The sequence below is a fragment of the Belonocnema kinseyi genome, chromosome 2 (assembly GCF_010883055.1).
Source record: "Belonocnema kinseyi isolate 2016_QV_RU_SX_M_011 chromosome 2, B_treatae_v1, whole genome shotgun sequence".
NCBI lineage: Eukaryota > Metazoa > Arthropoda > Insecta > Hymenoptera > Cynipidae > Belonocnema > Belonocnema kinseyi.
In genome coordinates, this window is record NC_046658.1 from 59,322,336 (window position 1) to 59,341,388 (window position 19,053).

Here is a 19,053-nt window from a genome sequence, read left to right on the forward strand (position 1 = left end):
CATAAAAATTGAATCATACTAATTCTTATTTCCTTGTTTTTATAATTTTTTATTTTCAATGTTTTTTACGATTGAATAAAAGCTACTGCGCATCTGCATAGGGTTCTAATATAAGAACATATGTCCTATGTCCTCTTTCGTCTTTTTCTGCTCTTTTTTGGATGAACAATTTTTGTCTCATTTTTTTCGTAGCTTATATCGAAAAGTGATTCATTATAAATTTATAGTTCTTCCCAGGGCGCGCAATTTGAGCTTTTTTTCATATCTTACATAATTTGACCAAAAAATGGAATTTTCGAATTTTTCATTATTTTTGGTACGATCAAATTTGGAATGTTTAACTTTTTGACCAAATTAAAAAAGTTGTTACCGTAGTCCTGTAGGAATTTCAAAAAGCGAAGTTTTTCTTCTCTTGGCTTTTTTTCATATGCGTTGTTTAGCTTAAAATGTTTATTTCAGTTTGTTTTTTTGGATTTTGAAAATGCTCTAACTCTGATAATTTTCTTTTTATAGAAAAAAGTAATGGGGATAAATTGTTCTAGTTTCTAAACTATGAACAATTGTACATAGAATTTTTAAATCTTCAAAAAATGTGGTTTCAAAATTTTTTTGTACGATCATATTTGGAATTTTTAACTTTTCGACCAAATTAAAAAAAACTGTTGTCGTAATCTCGTAGGGCTTTTAAAAAGTAACGTTTTGTTTCTCTTGACTTTTTTCGTATCATGCGTTGTTTGGCTTAAAATGTTCATTTTAATTTGTTTTTTTGGATTTTAAAAATGCTCTAACTCTGGTAATTTTTGATTTTTCAAAAAAAGTCATTAGGATAAATTGTTGAACTTTTTGAATACTATAAATAATCGTACAGAGAATTATGGAATTTTTAAAAAAGTGGTATCAAAAATATTCAAAATGTGCCTACTTTTTGCATTTTTATACAAAATGGCTGGCTAACGAACTTGACCTTTAGTTTAGGACACTAAACGACTGTGCCAAAGGGCAATCTAATAGATTAATTTTTTCGAAAGTTATCGTGTTCACAGACAGACAGATATACAGACATACAGACAGACACATTCGTAAAAACCTGTTTTTCGGTTTCAGAGGGTCTCAAAACATGGATATTTGACAAAAACTGGGGGGTGGTCAAATTTTACACAAATCTAATACCTTCTCCGATGAGAATGTAAAAAGAAAATAAATGAAAATTAAAAGAAGAGAAATTACAACAAAGAAAAAAGTTACAAGAAGAGAAGAAAATTTTAGCTGAAGAAAAGAACAAACTGTAAGATAAAATGAGAGAAATACAGAAAAAAGGTTAAAGAAGAAACAAAATAGTCAAAGTTGTAAATTTTAAATAAATTTTATCTTCAGTGATTATTTATCCAAAGATTTGAAACTGTTCTTGTCATGCTGTTTAATATGTCAGTGTTTATTTATTCTTGGTTAATTCGCTTAATCCCTAAATATTACTGTTTCAATACTTGTTAATAATATCAAATAACTTTTTATACTATTAATTAATAAATTAATTACTTAATAAAAATGTTAAGAGTCAAAATGTTTCAGTTTATTTTGTGTTTCATAGTTTGGGACATACATTATGAAACAATTGGACATGTTGCTTCATACTGTTCCATAAATACGGCCATAATTAGTTTTCTCTTTTTTATTCAATTTACTCATATTTTTAGCTGAAACAAACTTGATAAAATTCGTTTTTACTTCAGCAGGTGTCAGGTAAATAATTAGCATGAAAAAATTCCATTTTTAAGCTTAACTTTCTTTTAAATAGTAAACAATATATAACTGCCATTCATAAGGTGTTCCATAATATGGCCCTTTACCTTATTGTTTCTGAAAATGACCAAACGAGAAATAAACGATTCCATCAAACAAAAGTTTAACATTTTATGGTTGTAGTGCTAACTTCGCGGATATAATTCTTTCAACATGTTCACGTTCATTCATAATGATCCGAAATCAGCGAATAAACAATTTAATAATGTTTGCCGGTGGGTCAGAGGAAGTTTAAATTATTTTTTATTTGCCTATTTTCATGAAGCAAATTTATTTGATACCTATGAGAAGGCAAAATGCCCATTAATATTTTTTTGTGGAACTTGGTTTATAGTTATTTAAACAATTAATAATCTATTCCTTGCACCTTTTCCTAGGAAAGGTGGAGAAAAAACTGTTTTTTTTTAAATCTTTTCCAATACGTCATACTCAATTTACACTCAGTAATTTTTTCTCAAAAATCCTACCCAAATTTTTAAAACAATTATCATTTTTAAAAACAACTTATTTTCCATCCTTCCTTTAAAAATGAGCGAGTGATTTTAATTGTCTAAATAATTGAAAATTCCTTTTCACAAACAACATCACACTTAAGATTTATTAACTTTGTCATTAATTCTAGAAAATTTCGACATTTCACGATTTACAGGTGGAACAAATTGTTTAAATGATTGTCAAATATCCTAAACAAAAAATATTTCTCTTAACATGCGGTAATTGTGTCATTAATTTCAGAAAATACTATCTTTTCAGCACTCGATGGGAAAAAATTTTTACAAATGGAATTTTTTTAAGCAATTTAAGAATATGTTAAAGAAATAATCGTTATCTGAACAACTGAAAATTGGATCAAAAATACTTTAAAACTTGTTACTTATCGAATTAAAATACAGTCGAACTTCGATAACTCGAACGCATATAAGTCAAATTTTCGATAACTCAAAGACATTTTTCAGCCCCAGGATTTTAACATAGGATTTATGTGTTACATTTTTTCGATAACTCGAATTTCGTTAACTCGAATATTTCGATAAGACGAAGTCATTAGAAAGATGAAACTTCAAGAGTCTCAATAATTCGAACCCCTCAACAAAGGGACGGTCGGGCAGTAGACTGTAGGTGGAGTCTTCTAATAATTCACTCTAATTGAAGGGGTAGATATGAGCACAACTAGAGCCAGTTTATTCTATACCTTCGTCAAGTCAAGTCCCACGATGGAAAACAAGCAATCGCTGAAGTCTTTAACTATCGGCGATAAAATAAAAATTATTGACGAAGTTAAAAAAGTAGCAAAACATAAAAAAACAGATTGCAAGTAAATTCGATATCCCTGCGAGTACTCTATAGATGATATAGAAGAACCAGGGCAAAATCACTTAACGTGATTGAAAGTTATATGGCAAGCATTTCAAACGAAAAACCAAAACAAACAAAACTGAACGTTTTTTTCAAGAAATAGTATGCATATTTAGTCTGAACTAGTCATAATTCGTGCAGTGGTAACCTTCGCTCCTGATTACTGCATTTTTTACAATCGACTCTTTTCAGTACCAACAAATTTTTCTTAAGAGGAATAATCTTAATATCAAACATGCACTCGCTTACTAGTTAGAAATCCTGACACATATTTCTAGTATTTTACCTGCATTCTACTCTTTTCTAATATTGTACTGAGTATATGTTCTAGACGTACAATTTTTCGTCAAGATATACATATGTCTTTGATGACTTGAATTTTCGATAACTCGAAGTATTTTGCTTCCCTTAGTGGTTCGAGTTTTCGCAGTTTGAATGTAATTAATATTGAAAAAATTATAAAAGATACTGTCTTTAGCATGAATTTTATATATCAGCTAATAGATAGACTCCACAGGCATAAAAAACGTTCGTATTCATAAATATGTCATATACTATTACTGTTTTATTAAAAAAAAAATAAATTTGTATCTTTGTTTTATCCCAATACGTGTCACGTTCCGTTCACGTCTTTGTTAAAGAAAGATTTTTTTATTGCGAACGGATTTTTGTGTTTGGATTTCCGATACAATATCTGGTTAATTTTTTACTTAACAAAATTGATATTTTTTATTTAACTTTCAGAACTACAATTTTTTTATTTTCAGACTTATAATACAAAGTCTTACATCTGTGCTAAAAGTATCCATAAATAATTTCCAGTACCCGTGTGAAAAAATGAAGGGAGCCCCGTCAGGACCCATATCGATTGCCCTCATGCCTTGTGGAATCTATGAGGGCAATCCAAGCGTGGCCCCTCATGGAAACGATATGCTAATACATAGGGGCCCAACATGGGCTTCCCTCATAGATCCTTCATGGTTGCCACCATGAAAGCCCTCTTGGTTTTTTTTTTTTTGACAGTGCAGGCATCTGTACTGGCATATATTTGGTATAATAACACTATTTTTTACTGGGCTGTTGAGCCAGCAATGGATATCGCTACAGGCACAGTACTATTCCAAAAGGAAATTCATTTTGGGCGGCAGTACTGCGTCAGTACTAACTAGTACCGTACTGATATACTCTAACGATATAAAAAAAATTTATTTAAAAAATAAATATGAATTTATTTCGAGTATTTTGTCTGCAGATATTAATAGTCCTGTTTAGAGTGAATACATATAATACAACATTTTTAAACATTATATTAAATATAAAATGTCTAACGCTACGGGGTATCGAACCTACATATCTAAACCTAAATCTATCGCCTAACAGTCGGGAGTGCTAACCACTGCGCTAAACAGACAAGTTGAAACTCGGTGAAAAAGCCATCCTCATAAGCTACAGTTCAAAAAACTAAAAGTACCAAATTTTAAGCTCTCTTTTTTAATTATTTATTATTATACGACGTGATGTAAATGTAAAACACACGAACTGTTAACAGGAATATCAATAAAATAATGAATTAATAAATAATTTAAATCGATCAACATTTTTCTTCGCGTAGTGTTTCGTTTTTTCACGTTGTGGAATACTTTACAACTTTTTATAATGACGGAAAATGTAATTTTTATTAACATGTTAAATTTTTCATACAGATGTAACTTAAAATTTTTTTCTTAAAAAAAAAGCAGGAAAAAATTTGTTTTCGGGACGGATGTATTCATAGTTGTTTGAAATTTTAGAACGCATGAACCGTATTTTTAAACGTATGTGTTTATGTCAATTTTTTTAGGATATATAATATTTATCCTTTCGACTTAGAAATTTTAATCCTTCATCCGCGAGGGCAACTGAGCTGGGCCCTTAGCGGAGGCCTCTATGAAACATCCATATTGTTAGAGTTCAAATTTAAAAAAAGTATTATCGAATTTTTGTCAGAAATTCGATGTTTGTAAGTCTGAGATAATGAAACCTTAAAATTTGTGGCGTCAAAAAAATATTCACCGTTTGAACTGAGAAATTTTAATCGTTGATCCGTCAAGGCAACCGAGGTATAGAAAAAGAAAAAGTATTTAATATTTAGCAATATTTCACTGTTCATTTAAGAGAGTAAATTGAAACCAAATATTTAAAAGAAAACAATTTGAAACTGAATTGTTTGACATACAAAGCTTTGAATCTTTAGATTTTCGAAGATCTTTTAATCTTTTAGCATTACAATTTTAATTGTTCTATTTCAAAAATGTTTAATTTATAAGTGAAATTGTTAAATTTTGATGCATAAATAACAATTAAACAAATATTATTTGTAGAAAAAATTTAAGTAATTTTAAGAAATATGTAGAAGATTTGAAAGGATTCAGAGTTAATAAAAAACTTGAAATTATATCAAGTAATTTAAACGATCTTAAGAAAATTTTTATTCTTTTGTAGTCTTTCACATTTCTTAAAAAAATTCTAAATTTTTTATGTGAAATCTGCAAAAATATAACTTTAATTTTAAATTCGGCTCTAAGTATTTGAAATTATTTCAAGTTCGAAATTTAATTCGAATCTTTTTAATACTTCTAAATATGTCTTAAAATTACTCTAATATTTTTACAAATAATAAGTGTTCTATTGTTATTTATAAATTTCAATTCTGACAAAAACTTATTATTTTGAATTTGGAAAAATTTAAAACCACTTCTAGATTTCTCAAGATTTTGAAATAAAATTTTAAAGCTTTTGAAGGATGCCTGGACTATTTCAAATAAAAAAAGTTTAACTTCTAATTTAAGAACTGTTAAGTTAGAAAAATTATCTTCCAATTTTTAATGTGTCTAGCTTAAAAATACTTAAAATAATATAATTTTGAACATTTTTAAAGTTCATTGCTTGATTCTTTAATTTAGACTATTGAAAATCTTAACGTGAATCTTTATTTTCGGAACTTAATCTGAATCTTTGAACTCTATAATGTAAAAAGTTCTAAATTTTTCAGTTTATTTGCATTCCACTTTAAACTGTTCAATTTAAAAGTGTTAGTACCTTCCAGTTTATACGTGTAAGTTATTGAGCATTTGAATACACAATTTTTTAATTGAAAACTTTTAAACTTCAATTTTAAACGTTTGGAATTCAAGGGTAACCTGCCCCATCCCCCTCGGTCTTCCCTTCCCCAGTTATGTGAGTTACGTAACTTTAAGGAAGAAAAATGTATACTGACAGGGATTTGCAGATGACACTTTACGAATACATTTCACCTTGAATTTAATTATAATCACAATGTAAGAAAAAGGTACTAATTGTAAAATTACAAATCTTTTGAAATCTTTAAAACTCTTTCGCATCATTATTGTTTTATGATATGCCTAAAATAATGGATCTATTCAGATTCGCAGAATTCTAAGTTTCTATATTTATACTAGGATTTATTTCATAATTGAATAGAAATAATGTGACGTGTAAATTGAAACTGTTAAATATTCTCACTTTCATTTTTGACATAAAGATATAAATGGTCTAAATAACTCAAATATCATTCAAATCTCTTAAATTCTTTCGAAATCACTTCAAAATCTTTTGAAATCTGAGATTCTGTCACAATCATTTGAATCGGTTATCGAGTATATGTTGTTGTTGTAAATTTCTTATTAAAATTTTGTGCAAATCGGTTAAATAAATTGGACTGCATAGATGACAATCTTAATTTTATTACGATCACTAAAAAACAATGCATTTTTTATCCCAACTTTTTGCTTAATATTTTACCTAGAAATCTATACCAACATGTTCTCCACGTGTATTTCAGAAAACTAAAATATCTTTAAATAATTAATAAGTGTTTTTTCAACTCTTTTTTATGTTTATTTTTTAACTTAGAAGACCACTTACATAATTAAACACTTAAAGCGCTTGAAATTGCAATTTTATTATGTTCACTTACTTTTTTACTTATTTGCTTTACTTTTGGAAATTTTAACGTAAAAAATTTAGTAGTTTAATCAGGTTAACTTTGACCAAAGAGAAGAATTTTCAACTGAAATTATAAATCTTGCACGAAAAATATCAATTCTTAACAAAGTAGTTGATTTTTGAACGAAAAAGAGATTATCAGCAAAGAATGTAATATCTGATATTTCAAATAAAAACTATTTTTATGTTAACGCGACAGTTGCATTTTTAACAAAAAAGATTAAATTTATACCAGAAAAAACGAATTTCCAATCAAATAGTTCAATTTCCAACTGAAAAGGATCAATTTTATAATAAAAAATCTGGCCGCTGCGCGGGCACATTCTCATCGCGCGCATATTTGAGCGCGCCTAGGGCGCGCGACGGTTGAGTCTCGCGCTTCGCGCTCGGATATTTATTCTTTGCATTTGGAATGTTTGAAAAAAAGTTCATCAAAAAGATCTCTTTTAGATGGCAGTATTTACATGCGCCTTCATATTCTGAATTGTCTACTTAATTAAGTATAGTCAAAGATTAAGTTTCTCAAAGATCTGTAGGCTTTGAGGTACACATTCTCATCGTGAAACTCGCGCTGCGCGCTTGTTTTCCGACAGACATTTGTAAACAAGTTTTTTTGGATTTTTTTTCTTGTAACTTTCGTCGTTTTTCCACACATTTTTTTTATTTTATTATTTTTTCAACGTTATTTTTCACCAATAAAACAAAAAGTACGCCTCCTATCAAGAAATGATTCTTAACGAAGTTGTAGATCTTTTTTGGGATAACCATTTTTGTTAATTCATCTTTTTTCATATCCTACATAGTTTGTCCACAAAATGGAATTTTTTATTTTCCATTATTTTTTGTGTGATCAAAATTTGAAATTTTGATTTTTGAAGAAAATCCAAAAATTGGTTATGATAATCTTGTAGGTCTTTCGAAAAGAAATAATTTTCTTTTCTTGACTTTTTTCATATCGTGCGTTTTTCGGCTTCAAATTTTGATTTTCGGTTGATTAAAAAAATTTTGAAAACGCTATAACTCTGAGAATTTCCTTTTTATCGAAAAAAGTCATCTAGATAAATTGTTTGTTCTTTTTAATACTATAAATATCCGTACACAGAATTTTTAAATTCAGAAAAAAGTGGTCTTAAAAATTTTCAAAATGCGCTCAATTTTTGAATTTTTATCAAAAATAGCTGGTTCACGAACTCGTTTTTTCTTTTAGGCCCTAAAAAAAGTGTCAAAGATGAATTTGATTTGTTCATTTTTTCGAGAGTTATCGTGTTTACGGACGGACGGCCGGACGAACAGACAGACAGACGCCATCGTAAAAACCTGATTTTCGGATTCAGGGGGTCTCGAAACATGGAGATCCGTTGAAAAAGCGTGATGTCAAATTTCCGACAATTCTAATACTTTCTCAATCATAAATGATGAGAATGTAAAAAGATCAATTTTCAAGCAAAAATGGAATAGTTCATTTTTTAATTAAAAAATTATTTTTAACCAAAGAAATTACTTTTCAACTAAAGTGATGAATCTTTAACCCAATAAATACAAAATAGTTAATATTTCAACAACAAAATTATAAAATATTAATTTTATAATTAATAATAATTAATTAATTATTAATAATAATTAATCATTAATAATTAATTAATTATAAGTAAAGTTCGAGAATTTTATAACTCGGCAATTTCCCGTCAGGAATTTTATTACGTGGGAATGTTCAAATTCGGTATTATTATAAACTGTTCAAAAATTTTATTATGCGGGAATTTTCCAATTCGGGAATCTGTCAGTGTCAAAGATTTTATTTGTCTTGATTTTTCACTCGTCCTTATTATCATTCCAAAAAATTTCGTTTTCGTCAGTTTTATAATCTTGCGTATTTTATAATTTTGTTAATTTTATTTTTCGGGTTTCTTTAGTCCTTTTGCAATTTAGGCTGAAAGTTATAATTTATTGATTGATTATTCAATTCACACCTTTCAAAATTATAGCATGGATTTACATTTTTCTGTTACATTGCACTGTTCAGTATATAAAAGTTCAAAAAATTTGCAGTTTAACAGTATTTTATTTAAAACTGTTCTTTTATATATGTAATAAAAAATCATTTTTTCACCTATGCTCATTAGGTTGGCTCAAAAACGCTCTTTTTCAGAGGGCAACGATCCCCCCAATTTCGTTCCAAATCCGAAAAAATAAATTTTCTAACTTTTTTTTTCAATTTTAACAAGCGCCGGTTTTCACTTGAAGTCTCCCATGTAAAATGCAATATTAATTCTTCATGAAATCAACCTTTTGAGCACTGTATTCTAGTCTTTTTTACTTAAAATTATTAATATTGTTCTAGTTCTAGTTTATTTTCCCTCCTTAAAATTATTACTACATATTAGTCTAGTGGAATATTTAATATCATTGGTTTATTATTTTTTAATTGTTGAAACAAATGGAATTTGTTTAAATAATTTTGTTTGAAAATTCGTTTTTCAATAATATGATTACTATTGGTCTAGTGAAATATTTATTAACATCAGTTCATTCACTTTCAATTATTTAAACAAATGGAATTTGCTTAAATAGTTTTATTTCGATTTTTTTCTTAATAAAAATAATTACTTTGGGTCTGGTGGAATATTTATCAGTTAAGATTAATTACTGATTAATAATTAATTAATCAGAATGAGGATGGTCATCAAGTGACCCATCTTCTTTACATGAATGACCTGAAGCTGTACGCTTGTTCAGCTTAGAAACTGCAGCAAGTGATCGATGTCAAAAAGCAGTTTTCCAATGATATCCACATGGAGTTCAGACTAGATAAATGTAGAACAGTGCATTTAATCAGGGGGGAATTAGGGACCACGGAGATATAAAACGAGTTCAAAAATTACATGGAGGCAATGGCTGCATGCGAATCATATAAATATCTGGGTATTCTTGAATCTAAGGGTATTTAACATGTGATAGTTAAGACAAGCCTAACGACTGGCTTCACTACGAGACTCAGATTGATTATGAAGAGTTTTCTCAACTCGGCAAACAAAATCAGGGCGATCACCACATATTTCATCCCTGTCCTCACGTACTCCTTCGGGCTCATAAAATGGTCGAACACCGACCTTGAAAAGTTAAACAGAATTGTTCGCGTAGAAATGACGAAGCACCGAATGCAACACAGAAACTCAGCGATTGAGAGGGTAGTTCTACCATTTCTGATAGATGAAATTCTTCGTTGGATAATTCTCTACAGGCCCCTATTCTTTCCCGTCCCATTTTTTCAAACAATAAAAAATTATTCTAAAAACTCAAAAAATAGATTTTTCCCTATGCATTTTACATGGGAAACTTCAAGTCAAAACCGGCACCTGTTAAATTTAAAAAATTTAAAAATTAAAAATTAGGGAATTTCTTTTTTCGGATTTGGACTGCAAGGAAGGGAGCGTTGCCCTCTAGCATGCAACAAAATTTTGCCATGCATTTTTAGACCACCCTAATGCTCATCTCTACATAATGCTCATCTCTATATCCTAATCTATCCAACCGACTAAAAACATAACGAAAAGTTAGAAGCAACAGATTTGTGGTAAATATTTCAGGAATTTTTTGTATGTTGAACATTTTTAAGGGAAAAAAGTAAGATTATTTATTCCTTTATTATTGCTCCATTAATTATAGCAAAGTAAAAATGGATCAAAAAAATAAAATATATTTCTACACAATCTGATATAAAATATACGTCATTTTTAGTGAAAAGATTTTAAAATTCACAAAGCAGATTTATTTTAACAATTTTTTTTCTTAGTATCGCTTTTTACTAATTAAAACAAGGTTAAATTTTAATCAACGATGGCTTATTTTTTAAGGTAAACATTCTGCACAACTCTAGTATTTTTAATATTGAAAGTAAAATTTTCAATTGCTGGAATGTTAAAAACAATTTTTTGAAAATGTAATCATTTTTTAAAGAAGTAAATATATTTGAAGATTATTTACTTATTTTCCAAATTTGAAACATTATATTTGTAGGGATTGTTTTCTCAGAAAAGGTAAGCAATTAAAATTTAGCATTTTAAAAAAGTATTAAGAAGCAAAAGTAGGAGAAAGTTATTTTGCAAAAACTATTGTTAAAATCATTTTTATTTCAGTTTTAAACTTTTTGCATGCAAAAAATGGTTTTATCTTCAATTAGACTTGACTGATGACACCATTCAAATTCTTAAACCCATAGAAAACTTTTTTCTTAAGTATTTTTGAAAAAAATATTCGTAATAAAATATATTGATAAATTTTGTATTATGAATATTATTCTTTATTATATATAAGGTAATTTATAAGAAAAATTTCCTTAATAATATATTTTTTTTTTAAATATTTTTCCCCCATTACTTGATTAACTCTGATTTCACAGATGTTTTTGGTGGACTTATAAAAGTTCCAAAAATGAAACTACTTTGCATCAAAATTTTGACGTCAAGTTACATATCTTAAATTTTTAAGACGAAAAATATTCATATTGCAAAGAACTCTAAATAATAGAGACTGAAAAATTCAACAGCATTAATAAATAATCTTGTCGAGATCTCTTTGACATTCTTCCTATAAGACGTTCATTATTTTTATCGTCGATTTATCGTCTATTCTTGTCTTCAATTTCAGGTAAGCTTGAGAAAACAATATCACGTAACTTATCTCCGTGAAATATAATATTCCAACTGTTCAATGTATTAATAATAAATTTCACTTTAGCATAATTCAAATTTTAAACATAAACCCTCATCTTAAGTAAAGCAAATGGATTTTTGATTCCAGGAAATATTAAAACCGCTTCCCATCGTTTATCTTATTTTTCGCCTGAGGAAACTCGGAGAAGTCGAAAAAGGAAATTTTTTCCCTCTTAGCCAATGCAAGCTGCTTTGTAGGATTTCAGTATTTGTAGAATCCTCGTAAAATAATTATAATAAAATGAAAATAAATATTGACAGACGAGATTTTTGTTTATGTAAATTCCATCTCATTAAAAGATCTCAAATGAGCTGAAAGAGGATTAGTATTTTTTTTATTCAGAATAAAAAAATATAAGCGTAGTCCGCAGCTGATTTTCTCACACTATGAAACGATTTACAACCAGTAACTTATGAAGAAGCTCTCTGCTCGCAAGTATCTGGTGAATTTTCATGAAAAATAAATCCGAGGAATTTGTGAGTATACAGCAAGTCAGAAGATTTCCAATAAAAGAAAAAAATACTGCCTGAAAAACTAAACTGGGCTACTATATTCTATGACGCACACAGAAAACTCCTGATATCCCCCTCTTTTAGGGTAAAAACAACGTTTTACGATTTGATGTCCTCTCTTCTGAAATATAAATGCACATAAATATCAGTCGGATAGAAAAAAAAGTAATAGTAAAAGAAGCTAACTTGAGCAACTTCTTACATGCATCGCTACACCTTCTCATGAACCTTTTTATAACAAAAATTTTCTGTCTAAAACAAACACATTTGTTATCACAGTGATCTATTTCAACAAACATTTTTGATCTTTTAAAAATGTTATTTGTATTTTCAAAAGAATATTCTATATAAGAAGATCCTTTTGCGCGCAAACATAAACGCTTTCTTTTTTCTTCCAGAAACCTATGCAGAAAAGAGCGGCACTATTGCTCGACAGACTGATGATTGCATTGCAAAAAGCTATTGAAAACGAAGATTCTGTGGGTGGAGGATCGAGTGGAAAATACTACATGAAGTCTGGAAATCAATTGAGGGAAAGCAACAGGCAAAGTATTCCCATTCCGAACGACAAAACGGTAAGAAAATTTAAAAAAAAAAGCAGAATTGCAATTTTAAATTAAGAAAAGTGTTCACAATATAGGAGAACGATCTGCCCCAAATTTTGAAAAAAAATCCATTTATGTATTTTAAATGTATGATTAATAAAAAGACTTGCCAATACTTGCACCCAGGATTTTGAAATTTCCTAAATGATTAACCTGGGAAAAATCAGTGTTTGGAAAAATGCGCAAAAGACTTACTTCCTATTAAATTTGTATTCTGTTAGAATTTTGAAAACATGCTGTTATTGCTTGAGCAATTAATCAATATTTTCTTGCGACTTTTTTTTTTGATAAATATGGAGAAACTTCCACCTTTTAAAAATCTCTTCAGCTATATACCGCTCATCCGTTTATTATGTCTACGATTAATTCGGTGCCTAAGAACTTAAGGTAGTTTTAAATGGCGAACCTTAAACTTTAAAACACAATCTAGTAGGTGGGGGCCCTGCATACTTAACCTCAAAAATCATTAGTGAATACCGAGAACACAATGGCACCCAACAAGGAACATTTGAGATACTGGATTGTTCTTGCGTTACATTGAAAAAATCACCACTGCGAAATCTCTGGAACTATTTTTTACATATTTTATGTATTATCGTTGCTTCTTCTAAGGCTGATTAAATCATTTCGTTCGCCTCAGCTGCATTTTTTTTCAATTGTAGTACACAGGGCCGAATTTACGCGGGGCAACCGGGGCGAATTCCCTGGGGTCCCCACATGATAAGGGCCTCTACAAACTGTGTATTCAAAAATTCTATAGCAATAAAGTTTTCATTGATGATTTTGCCTCTAAGAAAGCACGTAAAGTGTCATTCACTTAATGACAAAAAATATGTATTTTAATAGTGTTAATTTGTTGCTCAAACGTAAAAATGAAATTAATAATAGATATTTATTAATTTAAAGGGCCTCCACTTTTTTCTTGCCCCGGGCCCCCACACACCTTCATGCGGCTCTGGTAGCACAAAAAGGATTCAAAGTTTCAATTGTTCCCTGACGGGCACCATTGTACTCAGGAATTTAAAGCATAAGGTTCACCTTTTAAAATTTATTAAGGATGAGAAATAATTCAAGTTTGACCAATAGTTACAAGACATCCAAGTAAAGACGCCGAATTCATTTGTAGACTAAATTTATATTATCTTTGTTTATCTTATATCTTTATTTTATAATTTTGTTATTATTAACCCTCTTAATCGTTACCCTCTTAATCGTTAGAAGTTGCACCCCAATTCTGTAAAGCAATTATTCAAAAAATTGTTTTTACTTAACTTATGAAAGCGTAGTAATTTTTAATGTTAGGGAAAAGAATTATTCAAAATTAAAATATTACAAAAAGTTTCCGAGGAATTATAAAAAATGAAATTAAAAAAAATGCCACCGACTTATCAAGAATCCAAGTGAATTAATTAGAATTCAGTAACAGGTGCACACAATGTGGTGCTGGTTAAGCGTTCGGTTAGGACTAATATTTTTTGTTGGAGATATTTGACAATATTTTAAATAATTAATAATAATCATTTACTTGTGACTTTTCATAAGAAAATTGTTGGAAATTGTAGTTTTTCGAAACTCTTTGAAAATAATGTTCGTTTTAAAGTATTTTCTACTTTTAAAAGTTAAATTGTAATTGTATAAACTTTTTTTTTGTACTAAATTATGTGATATATAGTATATTATGCACCAAGCAGAAAAAGCGTGACTTTTTCGACAACTATATAGAAAAAATACACGAGTCGTAACTTGGTGTACATAATATTTTTTATAACAAATGTATGAAGAAGAGTGTCAATGGAGCACAGTAAAAAAAGTTTTAAAATGATACCGAAATCAATATCATTTTGATATGCACCAAAAATAATACCGAGAACAAGAGCATTTTTATCAGCCGAAATTAATTATGGACTTTTGAGTTCATAATGATCTGATTCGGGATCATTTATAAAGTCAAACCAAGATGGCTGACGTTCTTAGAGTACTTTAGCTCATCTAAAAGCTTTTTATGGTTTCTGATCGTGCAGTTTACTTGAAAAGTTAAAAAAATAAAAAAATCTGATATTAGAACATATCACCTGTTAAGTGTAGTTTTCACTTGTGTGCGGTTAGATACAATTTTTAAGTTATGTCGTTATGACACAGACACCAAGAGTTTGCAGCCATTTTGTTTAGTCTGACAAATGCACCAAAAAATAAGATCAAATTGATCCAAATGGACAGATCATTATGATCTCGAGAGTCAAATGATTTTTGGAGCAAAATGCTTGACCAGTTGGACAGCTGTATATGATGACTTGGCGAGGCTCTTCCCCTGGGGTGATCGCTAGAGTGATTGATCAGTGACCTGGGTAGGAGAAATATTGCAGAATGAACGTGTTATTTAAATAAACAACAAGGGAATTCTAGATTAATCTACAAAATCGATACTTCCTCCCCCACACACATGTACCCTTCCTCACAGCCGGAGTTAAACTTGCGCGACAACGGCTTAATGGTGTAATATAATATGATAATATATGTTTATAAATTACAGAAAATATTGAAAATTTCAGAAATTTTGGAGGTTGATAATAAATTTACAAATTATCCAAAATTTGGAAGACTTCTTCAATTTTCAAATTTTATTTTTCAAAACATCTTCATTTTCAAAATTTTTTAAATATCCAAAGTTCGTAGATTTTAAAAATTTCTTAATTTTTTTCCAAATTTCTTAACCTTTGAAAATTACTTAAAATTTGAAAATTCTTGAAATTTAAGAAATTTGGAATTTCATTTTTTGCAATTTATAATAATTTATCGTAACATATCGCTTTGAGTTCATTCAAATCTGTTAAACATTCTACCAACACGAACAACTGATCGTTTAACAAATATCAACATTGACCTCTGTTCCTAGGGAATGAAAAGTTCTTTCTACTAGTAGAACATTAGTAGAAAATAAAAACATTATCCCCACTGCATAGGCATTGAAAAAGGCTAAAATAATTTCTGTGTTATAAAAGGCTAGTTTTGTGGAGGAAGGGGGGAGGGGTAATTATTGCTTAAAGAATTTTGATTTAACTTCGGAAGGAAATAAATATTTAATAACACGTGTCATGGTCAAAGGGATTACAAAAGAAATCGAATTTTTCCACCTTTCCCATGAAAAGCCACAAGTGAATGATTATTCATTTATTAGTTAAACAATTGCAAATTAACAAAAAATTATTTCGTGTCATTAATCTCCAAAAAATTATTATTATTTACATAATTAAGATTTAGTTAATAAATACTTGAAAAATTGTACACATACCACATTGTGATAATAGGATTGTTTTGAAATCTCTTTTTTTAATACAATAATTTTTAAAAAAATTATTTCCAAAAAAATATCTGTCATCTCGTGATATCGCGATATTCAATTTTAATTTTTTTGATAACAAGATAATTTGTTTAGATTAAACACTTTATATTATGATTTAGCATACCCATATCTCAGGAGGAAGACTTTATTTTTCCGGAATATTGCAAATTTAATTTTTTCTCGTTATCCAAGAAAGATTTTAAAAACCCATGAAAATCTTTAAATTCTTGGTCAATTTTCTCAGAATTGGCCAACTCTTTTAGATCAAACTTTATTTACTCATATTTAAATACTGCATACGTCAGAAGCCTGTTTTTATTTTGTATTTGAACTGAAAATATTTTTTTTATCGTAATCCCCAACTGAGTCTACTCGAACTTGAGGATAGTGCCACTTTGCGATTGTCAAATTCGGCATCAAGTTTCTTGAACCTGGATCATTTTTTTTAATCAATTTTTTAGCCTTAATCCAACAACGCTTTAGCTTGGGAGTGGACTTTTATTTTATTTTTAAATGGTCATTTAGATTGTACAGAATGCTTTTTGATCTTTTGGTATATATTTGGATTTTTTCCATATTTAAATTCCTTTTGGATCGGCCCTGTAGCATTAAAAAATATTTTAAATGTATTTTTAGACCACAATTAAGATCCATTTTAAAGAGGTTTTACATGAATGAAATTATTTTTCAGATGGATCTTCAGCGCAGAGGTCCAGCAAAAGGCCGAGTTTATTGGCGTTGTTACTTTAACGCAGTGACGTGTTTCAGAAGGAAGTGATATTCTTTGGCGAAGAGGACTTTACTTAAGTTTCAACCGGAATCTAGAAAACAAGTTTTACTGCGAAAACTCAATGTGTAACACAAATTAACAGGAAAAATTTATTTAATAATAACCAAATGAGCCCCAGTCTGATAAATATTAACTTCATCAATTTTTCAAGAATAAAAACAAAATACAATGAAGTCTCTCCTATTTCCGTGACCTTGAAACTTAAGGATTCTTTCATTTCAAGGCTGGAGGGAGACCTATCTGTACCGCGACCCTCAAGTCATTTTCGTCAAGCGACGTTCATTGGCTGCCCCGGGCTTGTATCGATGCTTCACCTGTAAGCAACTTTTTCAACTGTGCATGTACCAAAAAGCGTGATTCGATTTGCAATAAATAATTACTATCAATAATGATAAAGATAAATACACCCTACTCTCAGTGTAGTAACTCGCGGTGTAGTAATTCCTAGAACTGCTGGCCCAAGCAGTTTCTCAGCTCAAGGGGCGAGAGACGGTAGCGACTCTTGTTTGAAAAGGGTGCGTTCGAGTATTGCGTAAGCATTTTAATGACACTTTTGATCCCCCTCCCCCTACGTACCGCTTTTTCTATAGTAAGTGTATGTACCTTTAATATAGGCGCTGCGCTACAGCAGATCCCACTCCCCCTTAGGCGCGCTACGTAATACTTGAACGCTCTCAAAACACCAGCAGCGCAGCGGAAAGCGCAGTGCGCGTGTACTCATATGCAGAGATTGCGCAATATTATGCTCCAGATCAGCGCTTTTTCCAGCGTTTCTGTAGATGTACAACAATTTGCCAACTAGAAATCAATATATTAGAATCAGGAAACTACTCAAATATTTCGAGGAATAGTGTGTTTTGCAGTATGATGTCACCGACGCGGTTAAGCTGCGATAGTTGGAAATGTCTGGAAGGTTAACATATTTCTTGACATAGGAGTGCAAATAACTTTTTGAAAAAAATATTCTAAACCTAAATGTAAGATTGAATATTAATATTTTTAAAGTGTAGAATGCTAGGATGAGTTGAAATGTCATTCGTCATGAAGGTTACCACATAGCACTGCAACTGCATACGATTTTTTGGAGAAAATAGTTTAAATGTACAGGTAAGTAGATTGTCTATTAACGACCTTTCAGTGTCACTAAAGCAAATAAAATATCTGAAATTCCAGGTTAGTATATCAGATAGGGTTCACCAACCTGAAATTTTGAATATTTTATTTTATTTCGTGAAACTGAAAGTTCGTCAATTGACAAAAGAATGGAACATGTCTAAGAATTCGTATACTTATGACTTTTACGTTGAGAATATTTTTTTGAAAACGTTTGATGAATTCCCATGACTTCATGCTAAAATCCTCAAGTCAAAGCAACGAGGGCTTCCCGCCTTCCGGGCCTTTTTTTAATTGGTCAGCCACTGACGCGGAAGAGACCGTGGTTGGAGGTGACGGAACTGTGCAATTTGAAATAGCCGTGTACGGGGAACTTGAAGTAGTAGAGATTAAAAATGGATGGGGCTTAAAATAGGGGGGGGGGGGAGACTTCACTGTATTTGGTTTAAACTTATTTCAAAGTTAACTTCGATATGGCTGAAATAATTGTACTTGATAGCTTTTCATACTTAAAATATTTCGTATACATCCATAATTACTATTATTGTTACTATTTATTAAGCTAAATTATTTTTACAAGTGACTTGAATCATAATAAAAATGGAAATGACGTGTATATGCAACACGTTTTATATTTTCATCTGAAATTAGTAGCACCCGAAGATGAGTGGATAAGAAAAATATCGGAAGTTAGAAGACTCTTCCTGTTACTCTTATACTCTGAACATACTTGCGGAATTAAAAACAACAATTAAGTATTAACGTTTTTTTATGATACATATAATTATACATTTTTCGATTTTTTTGTGTGACTTAAGG

At 29.8% G+C, this 19,053-nt stretch overlaps 1 protein-coding gene across 1 annotated transcript in view; it reads left to right on the forward strand.

The window, feature by feature from the left end:
- LOC117167630 overlaps nt 1–18,619 on the forward strand; it is a 101,084-nt gene extending 82,465 nt beyond the window's left edge. Inside the window, exons 2-3 of the mRNA XM_033352706.1 lie at nt 12,785–12,961; nt 17,023–18,619. Coding sequence (XP_033208597.1) covers nt 12,785–12,961; nt 17,023–17,109 — 264 coding nt within the window. The 3' untranslated portion in view covers nt 17,110–18,619. The remainder of the gene's footprint in view (nt 1–12,784; nt 12,962–17,022) is intronic.
- The last annotated feature ends 434 nt before the right edge of the window (nt 18,620–19,053 follow it).